The sequence below is a fragment of the Mesoplodon densirostris genome, chromosome 7 (assembly GCF_025265405.1).
Source record: "Mesoplodon densirostris isolate mMesDen1 chromosome 7, mMesDen1 primary haplotype, whole genome shotgun sequence".
Taxonomy (NCBI): Eukaryota; Metazoa; Chordata; class Mammalia; order Artiodactyla; family Ziphiidae; genus Mesoplodon; species Mesoplodon densirostris.
Genome location: NC_082667.1, coordinates 9,133,176 through 9,146,453, shown reverse-complemented (window position 1 = coordinate 9,146,453; position 13,278 = coordinate 9,133,176). Strand labels below are relative to the sequence as shown.

The 13,278-nt window shown below is 42.6% G+C and overlaps 1 protein-coding gene across 2 annotated transcripts in view; it reads left to right on the top strand.

Moving 5' to 3' along the window:
• The first annotated feature begins 4,333 nt into the window (after nucleotides 1-4,333).
• The window catches only part of RTN3 (reticulon 3), a 62,015-nt gene continuing 53,070 nt past the window's right edge, over nucleotides 4,334-13,278 (top strand). Inside the window, exon 1 of one of the 2 annotated variants that reach the window (XM_060105579.1) lies at nucleotides 4,334-4,761. In XM_060105579.1, the coding sequence (XP_059961562.1) occupies nucleotides 4,617-4,761 (145 nt within the window). In that variant the 5' untranslated portion in view covers nucleotides 4,334-4,616. The remainder of the gene's footprint in view (nucleotides 4,762-13,278) is intronic. The other variant, XM_060105580.1, reaches the window with a different exon arrangement.

Genomic DNA, 13,278 nt, shown 5'->3' with positions numbered 1-13,278 from the left:
AAGCCCGCGCACCTAGAGCCCGTGCTCTGCAACAAGAGAAGCAGCCACAATGAGAAGCCTGTCCACCGCAATGAAAAAGCAGCCCCTGCTCGCCGCGACTAGATAAAGCCCGCGCACAGCAACGAAGACCCAATGCAGCCAAAAATAAATAAATAAAATAAATGTTTTTAAAAATACATTACATCTTTCTCAATATAACATCAAGGTCAGTGTCAGCACATCAGCTTCCCCATACACTGTAGAAGTTTTGGGCACTTCGAACAACACTACAAATTATAGGTACACTTTAGGATTAGTCACAGCTTACAAAACAACCCCTGTAAACAAGAAAACTGTTTTGTTATTGTTGTTTCCTTCTCAAGTATCCAGGGTCATCAAAACACTGGAGGTTCAAAATGCTAAAAATTGATGAGACTGATTTGAGCCTGCCTTCAACCATCTCACTCTGAATTGAGTCATGTGGTATGACCAGAGGCTGAGCTTTCCTTGTGGTTTTCCAGAGTAGGTGACATGTAGACATGTTTGAATGGTCAAGGCCACTGGCTTTGTGGTCAGACTGAGCTGGCTCTGAATTCTAGCTCTGATGCTCACTAGCTGGGCAAACTTGGGTGAGTTAGTTAACCTCTTTGAACTCATTTTATCATCATCTGCCAAATGATTTGAATACTCAAGTCACAGAGTTGTAGGTTAAATGAGATGTAAGTGTTTGGCAATTATGAATGATGCATAATTAGTGCTCAAAAATTGGTAATCATTATATTCATTCTGGAAAAGCAAAACAATGTCATAAATATTCGAGATGCTAAATTATGTTACAAAGCACAAAAATAGAAAAATTGTTTTCTGCAATAACATCCACTGTGACTCAGGATCCACAGTTTTCCAAAAATAGGGTGTTTATTGCGTGCCAGGCACAGTGCTAGGTAGTAATGCTGCAACAATGCATAAGACACATTCTTGTCCTCCAGAGACTCACAGCCTCCTGGGGTAAACAGCCAAGTAAGTAATTATCACTCACTGACTGTGCTGACAGCTCAGCCTCCTCTCCTACCACCTACTCGCAGGATCCACATTTAAGCAACAGTCTGGGCACTCAGAAAAGACAGACTGGACTACTGGCGTCCCTGGGTGTCATTTAAATACCTTACTTTGCTCGCCTATAAAATGGTGTATAGGACTTCCCTGGTGGCACAGTGGTTAAGAATCCGCCTGCCAATGCAGGGGACACAGGTTCGAGCCCTGGTCTGGGAAGATCCCACATGCCGCGGAGCAGCTAAGCCCGTGCACCACAACTACTGAGCCTGCACTCTAGAGCCCATGAGCCACAACTACTGAACCCACGCGCCTAAAGCCTGTGCTCTGCAACAAGAGAAGCCACCATGGTGAGAAGCCTGCACACCGCAACCAAGAGTAGCCCCCGCTCTCCACAACTAGAGAAAGCCCGCGCGCAGCAACAAAGACCCAACGCAGCCAAAAATTAAAATTTAAAAAAAAAAAAACAAAGAAGAATATAGATTTGCTATATTCACCTGTGCACTTGTCACAAAAAGCTCCTAACAGTAATTACCTATGTGAGTGTAGAGGGGGAGACCAGTGGGTGGAGAGGGGTTGGTGATAGAATAAAACTTTATAGTATATATACTTTTGAATATAAACACATATATGGCATGTGACTATATTAAATTTTTTAATTAAATAATTTTTTTTCTAAAAGTCAAGAAAAAAAATAAACTAGGTAATAAGATGGCCTAGAAAATGATGTGGGAAATTAGCTTTGTAAATACCTGTCCCATAAGGATAGGACCAAGAAGGAAGATTTCCCAGCTCAGTTCCTCAGCAGTAAAAATTGCTCAGAACTCCTGAGAAATGGCTGTACTCCAGTGAGCACTTTAACAATCCCACCTGAGCCCTTCCCTGCCTGAAAACTTATGCTGAATCCCCATTAAGATGAACCCTCAATTCTTTAAGGCTCTGTTACTGCTTCTCCACACTCTGGCCCCAACCCATCTTCCCCATTTTATCTCCCTCTTGTCCTAATTCAAGCCCTTGGCTCTAGCCAACCTGGGCTAACCGTACCCAAAACATCTCACACTTCTAGGCCTCCAGCCACCACAGAAGGCTGTGTTGTGTTATGTTGCACTAATGCAGCCTGTGGAGGGGAGGGGCAAGATGGGATCAAATCTAAGCCAAGTTCTGCTAGTCAAGCCAGCATTGACATGCATCATGGGCTGGGCTGGGAGGAAGGGGTGCTTCTGTGTGATTGGTCTGCCCAGAAGGAGGTGTTATTGTATACTTGCACAAAAACAGCCCATGCCTTTGCTTCACACCATTCTCCCTTGCCTTTAATGACCTCCTTACCACTCCAAACTCCTGAGTTAGCTTCTTCATAAAACCTCCCCAAGTCACTATAGCTCCATAGTGATTCCCTATATTCTCAAATTCATACAATTCACTTGTCATCTAATCATAGCATTATAATTTTGTGTTGTTTGGGGGTTGTTTTTGGTTGCTATTTAATTTGTATTTTTTTAACTTTATGTATGTTCTAAGCCCCAACTAGCTTGTAAGCTCAGGACAAACATATTTTTGAGATCCCTCCAAAGTTCCCAGGATACCGTCATACACACAGCAAGTGACCAGTAAACATCTGTGGAACAAACCATGCATACAAATAACAGCCCAAGCAAGAGTCAGTCTCAGGGAAGTTTACTGGTACAGCAAATGAGAGCAGGAAGGAAAGGCAGCTTCAAGAATTGGATCTAGCACAAAGGCGTCTTATGTAAAAAATCTGAAGGGTTTGAAGAGACCACCAAGACCACATCAATGTCTTGATTTTTATCTTCTTTTCTCTCTTTCTAGATATGGAAACAGGATTCCTTTCCAGCCAGGGTCTGCAGATCCTAGCAATTGCTGTCAGAGTTAGGGACCAGCCTCATTCATTTCCTTATCCAGCACCTAATAATGTAAATTTTTAAAATTTATGCATTTATCAGAATGGGTAGATAACTGGCTTGGTTATCAGATTGGATTGCATTTCTCTTTGTCATCTAAGGGACAGGTTGCTGCAGTGTCATCTGATGCTGTTAAGTGCCAGAGTTAGATATTTGCCACAAAGTTATTCTGGGAAATATTCTCTGTGCCTTTTTTCAGAGTGTTTCAATGGCCAGGAGTTTTTTTCCTGTCTGGGCTTTACCTGACCTTAAAAACTGTCAAGGACAGATGTAGTCCACTGACTGTTCTAGAAGATTTCCTCTGGTCAGATCACTTTTCCTCTCTGTGGCTGCTTGGCTGGCTACCTCCCCCTTCATGAGGTTGCATCTTTACAGGATCTGCTGATCCTGCAATTGCCCTTCTGGTCATCAATTGCTGCTTTAGCAATAACAAAGCCTACAGTCTTCATCTTTATTACTTCCAGTCTACATTTCCGTTTTTAAAAGAATCAGGCACGTTTCAAATCACTTGACCAGACGTAGGGAGAAGGCTTTGAATTTCGCAAGCCGACCAAAGAGAAGCCAAAACTTGAACAAAATCCAGTATAAGCTAGCTATCTGGTTTCGAATACAGTTTTCACTAAGGACGTCTTTTAGGCTACGAATAAAATTCAATTACGTGTCTTTTGTGCCATATTCTCAATTTTTAGTACCTCATTTTACCATCCCCCATAACCACAGCCAGGATGTTATCTCCTGGCTCTTTCTTTTTCATTAGCTCAGCTTTTTTTTCATTCAGAATGTGTCTTCTCTCTCTGTTAGTCTATTTAGAGGAAAGGACAACCTTGAGACCCAAGGTGGATACCTCTTTTGGAACCGTAACGAGATAAGAACATGAAGCAGGTTCTGCGGCTGCATGGCAATGTGATTGGAATAAGTAATAGTTTTTCACTCTGTACAGCATCTTTCTCCACCTACCAAATGGGAGATCGTGCCATCTCTGCCTCATGGTGATGAGATGTTACGACACATCCAGAAAAATTCATAAAGCACCTTGCAGAGTGGGCCTACACTGTGTTTTTCACCATTGGAGTTAAGAGCGGGAACGCATCAGACAAAAGACATCGGCTCTGGAATCTGTGGGAAAGATATGCTCCACTAATGGAAGCAAAAAGAAACTTCTATCGTTAAAACACATAATCAGCCTACGCTAAAACATTCACAAAAAGAGCCGTGAAGCAACACTAAGCCGCAGGCCCCCCTCCCACTTCGGCCGCAGTGGTGGGCGGGGCTTGATGCTTGGTCACGCCCCTTGCGCCTAGTCCCCGAGGGGCACGGCCCACCCCAGCCACTGGCCCGGGCGCTGGGCGAAGCTGGTCTTGCCCCTCCTTCCCTGCTAGAGTGCGGAGGGACAGTTCTTGCGCCTGCGCCCTGCGTCGCTGGCCGCCTCAACTCGACCGCCTCCCGCCCGCGCCACCAGCCCGAGGGCCCTTTGTGCGCCTGCGCGCTCGCGCTTCCGCCCTCTCGCGGCGCTCGGCTACGGCAGTCTGTCTGTCGGACTCTGTCCTCCGAGCGAGGAGAGGCGAGGCGACTTTGGAGAGCCAGCCGCCCGATTATTTTCTTTTCCCTTCCTCTCTCCCGTCCCACATCGCTATTCACCCCTCTCCCGCCTTTGCTCGCGCAGCCATGGCGGAGCCGTCGGCGGCCACTCAGTCCCCATCCGTCTCCTCGTCATCCTCCGTGGCCGAGTCCTCTGCGCCCGGTGGCGGCGGCGGGAGCCCGGGAGCCTGCCCCGCCCTGGGGGCGAAGAGCTGCGGCTCCTCCTGTGCTGGTGAGGCGCGCCGGGGGACCCCGACCTCGGGAGGGGGGGTACCTTCGGGGTCGGGGACTGCAAATCACTCTCGCGTACTGGAAGGCTTCGGCCCTCGGGAAGGAGCGTCTGGAAAATGGGGTAAGGGGGAGGGGAGCGTCAGGTCTTGCAGGCGGTGAGGAAATAACGGGGTGTGAGGAAAACAGGTTGGGGGAGGGGAGATACTCTGGAGAGTGGGCGTTAACGCCGAGACCGGGCAGGTGGGGAAAGACACGGGTTCGGGGGGAGCCGTCCTCTGAACCGGGGTGATTTAGTGGAGGATTAGAGAGATTGAGCGGATTGGGGCAGGTTGGTGGTAGGAGAAATGACTCCTTACGATTTTGAGGGGATGGTGGTGAAAAGGTTGGGCTGCATTGCAGGTTTTGCAAACAGGTGTTGACATAATCAGCCATTCGTAGTCTTCCAAAAAACATGGGTTTTTTTTGGTTGCCCATGGGAAAGATGAGGAAGTTTAATGGAAACACTGAGGCCGTTTTCTATACTGTTTTCATCTGCCTTTAATTTTTTGTGGCCAGACACCGAATGCCCGATTTTTCTGAGGCTCCGAGGTAGAAGGAGGCGTGATGAGAATAGCTCAGGGAAGATTTGGGAGGGAGCTGCTGATGGTCCAAGATGGATCCGTGGCTGCATCTGCAACACAGCCTGCTCTTCACCGGCGCGGCGTCGGGGTGGGGAGGGTAGCTACGAGGGTAGCTGCTTATATTCTAGAAGATAATAGGTAGAGTCATGCCAAGCCATCAACATATTTTAATTTCATGCTTTTTGTCAGCTATTATTGATCGAAGTATAACAAAAGGGAGTGTTTCCCGCAGACAGGGGGGAGGGGGAGAAAAGTCAGACAAAGCAGGGGCTGGTTGAACCCCCTTCTCCTCCCATCTCTGTGAAAGACTAGGAGGGAAGCTGCAGGCCGCTTTCAGTTTCCATTGTATAACGCGTCTGCCTGGTGGTGGGAGCTGGCTGGCAAGCTCCCCTCGTGCAGAGATCTGCAGTGCAGATGCCTTCTTGAGGTGGGGGGGGAAAGCACCATGAGCAGGTGGTGGTTCTTAAAGGAACTCAGTCTTCCAAGAAGAAGAAGAAAAAAAAAGCTTTTTGTCAAAAGAAGGGCCATAAGCTTGGCAGAGTACAGATAATTTTGCTGTTTATTCAGTTACCTTAAAGGATTTTGAGACGTTTTAAAATGCTTCATCGTCTCCTTTGCCAGAATCTTGGGTTGATTGTTCTAAAGAACAAAATTGATCTTAGCTCTAAGTATATTCTCTACGTGTTTTTCGAACAGTGGATTTCCACGTAAGAGCTTTGGTACTCATTTGGATTTTCCAGTGTGGTTATGGCCATTTCAGTCGAAACAGTATCAGAGGAAGCTTCTGCAAGGCCAAGATTACATGTCCACATAAAGGAATGAAGCAGCAAATTTAGAACCCTTGTCCCCTTTAAACTACCACTGTTTCTCCTCCAAATTTCTGTGTTCTGGGCAAAGGTCCAGATGAACAGCAGCTTCCTTATATATTTAGCAACTTGGTGTTTTGGCTCTAATCACTTGTCATTGGTTACTCTTTGGTTGTTGGCCCTTTTGTGCATACCTTTTGATTTCTCTTGGTTTTAAATTTTTGATACAGTTGAAAAATAAATTAGATACTCTCTCCACCTTAAAGTCTTACCCATTGCAAATATGTATTAATATTGTGTAAAAATCATTAATACAGTTTTAGTGGGTTCAGTGCAAGATCCTCATTTGTCAGGTCACTACTGGAAAAGTTTAGCTTAAGACACTGCAGTGTATAGTCATCATTTCATTGCAGAAGCTCTTCCTCCTTACAGAATGCTTTCCGCAACTCTCAGAGGAAATGTCTCAAGCTTTTGCACCATGAAAATAAGATGAAGTCTGTTATTCCAAAATTTGACTCATTTAAAATGGATTCTTAAAAAATTTACCTTGTTTTAAAAATCTGTAAGTGTTGGGTTTCCCTGGTGGTGCAGTGGTTGAGAGTCCGCCTGCCGATGCAGGGGACACGGGTTTGTGCCCCGGTCCGGGAAGATCCCACATGCCGCAGAGCGGCTGGGCCCGTGAGCCATGGCCACTGAGCCTGCGCGTCCGGAGCACAGGCTCTGCAACGAGAGAGGCCACAGCAGTGAGAGGCCCGCGTGCCGCAAAAAAAATAAAAAATAAAAAAATAAAAATCTGTGTTGATGTCAACCTTTAGCTTCACTTTCATTCACCAAGCTCCTCTTGGTTTTAGAGACTTTCAAAAAATAAAAAAAGAAGAGGAAGTGGTCACTTGGTGCCTGCAGGAGACAATTGTGTCTTGACTGACCTGTCCAAATTTTAGAAATTTAGTTCCTACCTAAAGGTGATCAGCAATAGCACTCTCTCTTCCAGTGCATCGGGTATTAGTGCAGCTGGCAATGGTGTACGCTTGGAGAAGGTCGGGGCCAGGATTGGCTTCCCGGATTTCTGCCTTTGAAGGAAAGTGAGGATTTCAAAGGCAGAAATTTGAGGTTGAGGTAGAAAATACGTAAATAATTAGTGCTCTTTTCAGGATGAGGGTTGCCTTATTAGACATCAAGTATAGATACCTGTCTATTGTCTGATGTTTAAAAGTGCTTTAATAGCTTGTTGTCTGTAGCCTTTGAAATTCTGTAACTTGCTAGAGACTATTCTTTATTACTGCTCTGAAAATCATGGTGCCAAAATAAAGCTACATTTCTTGTGTCTGTTTGTGGAAGTTAGCTTAAAGCAAAAACAGCTTGGACAACTAAAAAATATTTTAATGCTTTAATGCTTTAAATACTTCTTTTTCACTCATGAAACTGAGTTGTTCTGTGTACTTTTTAAGGCATCATTTTTACGCTTTGTTCTAACACGTCAATCAATCATATGATTATGTAACTTGTATTTTCAGTCTTAACTCTTGAGTAAAAAAGAACTCTGACCACCTGTTCAACACTGACATCTGTATTGTATTCATCTCAGATTAGCAGTGACAGTATAACATGGTGATAAACACACAGACTTGAGCCCCAGAGACACCTAGATTTCAATCCTGTCTCTCTCATTAATTGTATGACCTTGTGCACATCCTAAGCCTCAGGAACGTGACCTAGACAAATTTGCTTTGCTGCCCTTAGATCCTAACTTTGATTGAATAACAATACCTACTACTTGATACATCTATTTTGCAGGTTTGAAGCACATAGATACAAAAAACAGTTGAATTACAAGTGAGAAATCATTTAATCTTCCTCCCAGTAAAGGATACTCTTATATCTTTTTCTGCTTTCTAAAAGCGAGGCAGTTGTTTCAGCTTCTGACCCCTCGTATTAATAAGAGCTGCCACTCCTTTCACTCACCTGATCTGTTAAAGAAGTTGAGGGGGAGCCAGGATGTTTCATAGGTCGCTTGGCATCAGTATGCTTAAATACTTTCTGCAGCATTCTGACCATAAGTATAGTTACGATACATTGTGAAACTCCTATCAGTGGAAGCAAGAGTACAGGAGACAGCAAGAATGGTCATGTCAGTATGGTTTACAAATGCCTATTGACTAAGGTGGTTTTTATTCCCCAGGAATAGAAGATTTCTTTTAATGCTGTTTTCTTTTAGAGTCAATTCACAGATAGTTTAACGACTATGATCAAACAAACCAGTCTATGTATATTTAACACTTACACCTTTCTTAAATTGAAATCTCTTGGGAATTGTTCATGTAGTAGCTGGTAAGAGCATCAGTGTTTTTATTTTTATTATTTTAGTGATGGTCTGAAAACAAAATAAAATATTATTGCTTTTATTGTATTCTGTCGTGAGGAAATTATATACTGGTCCTGATACAGGAGGCACCTGTTTAATCCTGTGCAGGTTACAAGCATTTGTAAACAAAGCTTGGTAGTGAAGGAGTTGGTGATGTGCCATTGAAGGGCCAGGGGAAAGTTAAGGTTTCCAGTTTTGTGTGAGCCAAGAGGTTGTTTGTTCTTTAGAAGGGCACTTCTCTTTAGACTAGCCATAAACCTAGAATTTACCACTTTTGTAATTCTGAGCAGAATTAACAAAAGCTCCAAATAAATGGTTAGCTATGCATTATTTGTTGCGTGTACCTAGCTTATAGTTTGTATTCAACTTTATTGTTAATGATGAATTTATAACTGCCTCCTAAACTGTACAGACTTGTGAAAAATATGTACATTTCATAGTAAAACTTTTAAAATAAAAATTACCAAGTCGATATTATGTTCATATCATTTAAGTCATTCAGGAGTTGTGCAGGAGACTGACAGCTTTTATTCTGTTTATTCATAACAGCTATTCTAGAATTAATTTGGATCATCGGGTATGTTATAGGTGTTTTGAAAAAGTACGTATGCTACATAAGTTTAGCTGTAATCAGTATTGCTTGTGATTACATCATTGAAGTCTTTTACTGCATATCTGACTAGTAACATCTGTTATTAGAGTATGACATGTTACTCTGTAATACTGCAATTTCAGAGAGAATCCGTTTATTTCTTTTTTCTTTTGACGGGGTGGGGAGAGGCTGCACTGCATGGCTTGTGGGATCTTAGTTCCCCGACAAGGGACTGAACCTGGGCCACGGCAGTGAAAGCGCCGAGTCCTAACCACTGGATGGCCAGGGAATTCCCAGAGAGAATCCCTTTAAATACTGTATAGGATTTGCATTTCTGTTTTACGTTTTGGGGGTGGTGGTAATTGTTACCAGTTAGCCTCCTCTTGTGATGGTCTCTTTAAATTTCAAAGAAATATTCGTATCTGTTCTTTCCAATCTACTGGTTGAGTTTTGCCTGTAAGCACATCATCATACCTAGTGGGGAGGCGGGTGGGGGGGTGGCAGAAGGAGCTGTTTGACTTGTTCCTCACTGGCAATTTGCCCTTGAGGGTATATTGAAGGGTATTCTGAAAAACATTTTTAGCAAAACTAATACAGAGCCACCTGAAGGCATTTCAGCAGTGAGCATTGTCTTCTTTTTACATAAAGTTGGAAATATTTGATTTTTTATATCTTACCTTTGTATATTGCTTTATGGTTTAATTTGTGCCCATACATTAACTTAATTCAACAAATGTTTGAGTATACATTAAAGCTCTTTGTTAGTTGCTGTGCATACAACATCTCTCTTAGAGGCTGTATTCGATAGGAGAAAGACTTATATTTTTTATCTGTGAGGTGGGTAGTGAAATAAATCTCACTTTACAGATGAGGAATCAGAGAAATTAAGTGATATGCCCAAAGGTTTGTGTCTGTGAAGTTGAAGATAGGATAAAACAGGGATTGAGGACCAACTCAGTTCTTTCAAATATGTACACTGCCTCTCTTTGAAATTTGAAACAGCATGTGATAAAAACGGTTCAGTCATCCTCTTGAATTCAGTTATTGGTTAACTGAGTCCAGTTAACTTAGAAACCGTCACTTCTGGTCCCATGGTTCCTAAGCCGGGTGCCTTTTTGCTCCACCGTTCTACAGAAACATCTCTTGTCAAGTTCACCAGTTATTTTCCACATTGTTAAATCCAGTGGTTACTTCTCTTCCTCATTTTATTTTATTTTAATTAATCAATTAATTTATTTATTTTTGGCTGCGTTGGGTCTCCGTTGCTGTGTGCGGGCTTTCTCTAACTGTGGCGAGCAGGGGCTACTCTTCGTTGCGGTGTGCGGGCTTCTCATTGCAGTGGGTTCTCATTGCGGAGCACAGGCTCTAGGCACGTGGGCTTCAGTAGTTGTGGCACACGGGCTCAGTAGTTGTGGCTCGCAGGCTCTAGAGCGCAGGGTCAGTAGTTGTGGCGCACAGACTTAGTTGCTCCGCGGCATGTGGGATCTTCCCGGATCAGGGCTCGAACCCGTGTCCCCTACATTGGCAGGCAGATTCTTAACCACTGCGCCACCAGGGAAGCCCTCTTCCTCATTTTAAATGCCCTTGATTCCTCTCTTTCCTTCATACAACAATCAGCAAATCCTGTTGATTCTACCTTCAGAATATATTCAGTGACTACTAGTTTTCTCAAGTTCCATTGCTACCACCCTGGTCCAGGCTGTTATCATAGCTCTCCTGGATCAATGCAGTTGCCTCCTAAGTGGTCTCCAGACTTTCTCCCTTGGCTCTCTTCAGTCTTTTCTCTGCACAGCAGCTGGTGGAAACCTGTGAAAAATGTAAGTCAGATTATTTCGCTCATTGGCAAATGCTCCAGTAGCTTCTGATCCCACTCAGATTAAATGCTGAAGTCCTTAGAAGGCTTATGAAGCCCTATAATATCTGGTCCCAGCCTCCCCCTTGCTTACCCAGCTTTAGCCACACTGATCATGCTGTTCTTCACACCAGGAATAGCTCTCTACCGCCGTCTTTGCTGTTCACTGTGCCTAGAATGCTTTTCCCTCATACATTCTCGCAGCTCTTCACTTTCTCACCTCCTTTAGGTCTTTTCCTGGCCACCTGATCTAACTTGCACAAGAGAAAAAACACCTTATAGGCCTTTCCTGCTTTATCTTTCTTACCACTTGTCATAATCTATCTTACAGTATTTGACTTATTTATTTTGTATATTGTCTGTCTGCCACGGTAGAATATAAGTTCCATCAGAGTGGAGATTTTTGCTGCTTTATTCACTGCTCTATCTCTAATGCCTGAACAGAACCTGGCACAAAGCAGACCCTCGGATGTTTTTGAAAGAGAGCAGAGACCTTATTGTTTTTGTTCAGCAACTAAAACTAATCCTGGGCTCATAATAGATATTCAGTAAATTTATGGAATGGATAGAGAGTTGGAGAAACCTTATTCCCAGAAAAATATGCATATAAATGAAGTATTGCATGAACTTTTACAGATTCGTGAACTACTATGAAATCTACTCATAAACCTCAGGTAAAGAAAATTTAGTTTTTAAAAGTCAAATTATAAGCGTTGCAAAAACTTACACATATGGAAATTTATATATTCATTTAGGTGCTGAGGAGAGAATTTGCATGTAAGCGCATAAAACTATATCCAAATATATCGTACGTTACTGTCCTTACTTCTGGACTCTAGGTATTAAGTCCACTAATGGCCTTAATCCAGAAAATTATAACCACTTGAATGCCACATTTTGGTGTATTAGAAAGAGACTCACTTCCAATAAGGACTCAATGGTAGGCTAGTCTGATGTGTCAGAATTTTAAAATACGTTAGAATAAGTTTGATTCCCATCTTACTCCTAACAGAATCTGAGATTTTGATTTGATACGTTTCAAACATTATTTGGAGAAGGGTAAGATACTCCTAACAACAGTAAATGTAGCACTACTTTAGAAGTTGGGTTATTAAAATATTTGTAACCAATTTACTGTTTATACAGTCCAATTTCTTTCTGTCAGGCTTTCTAATGTTGCTTCTTTTGCAACAAGAGTTCTGCTTATTTTTCCTTTTAGATTGCATATGCATTTACTCCACAAACGTACAACTCTTTTTAGTGTTGTAACAGAGTGAGCATCTTGACTTATACTAGAGGGAACTACATTACTACATTAGTAGGACTAATATCCAGTAGCTACTCAAAGTCTGTTTTTGAAATAACAATTTAAACTTCTACTATTTAGTTTTCACCAAACATTTATTAAGGCTCTGTAATGTTCAGGCCTCCATATTCTGTGCCTTCTACTATATGCTGACCATCATATTCTGTGCCTGTGAAAGATACAGGGACATGTAAGGTGGCCCGTAGCCGTAAGGTGCTTCCAGTCAGGTTGGAATTTATTTCCAATAGCAAATAAATTGAATGTATTTAACTAGATATTAGATCTTATCTAGGTTTATTGGTTCCAGAGGACCAAAACATTACTAATTGGTCTATTTACCATAGTTACGTTAGCTCTAGTAAATTAAAAATTAGCCTGCCAGTTTATGTAGATTCTCCCCATGCCTTAAGTTTGGAAAGTGCTTAGTAACTTGCTTCCAAAGGGTACAGTGTAGAAGGGTGGGGAGAAGTACTACCGTGGAGAAACTTGGCAAACTCTACCTCAGCCAGGGGATCAAGGTTAATATCATCAGTGGTAAGTCATATTAATAGTATGAACCCTTGATATGGTGTGACAAGGATGGCCCTTCATCTCAGTGAAGGGTTGCCACCTCAGTGGTAGTCCTCCCCAAAACTCATAACTCCAGTCTAACCATGAGAAAAACAGCAGACTAATCCAAATTGAGGGACATTCTGCAAAATATCTGAGCAGTACTGCTCAAAACTGTCAAGATCATCAAAGTAAGGAAAGTCTGAGAAATTGTCATAGTCCACAGGAGGCTCAAGAGACATGATGACAAAATGTGACGCGGTATCCTGGATGGGATCTTAGAACAGGAAGGGGGCAATAGGGAAAAATTAATGAAATCACAACGAAGTGTGGGCTTTAGTTATTAGTAATGTATCAATATTAGTTCATTAACTCTGACAAATGTACCACAATACTAATGTAACATGTTAATGGCGGAAACAGTGCTGGAT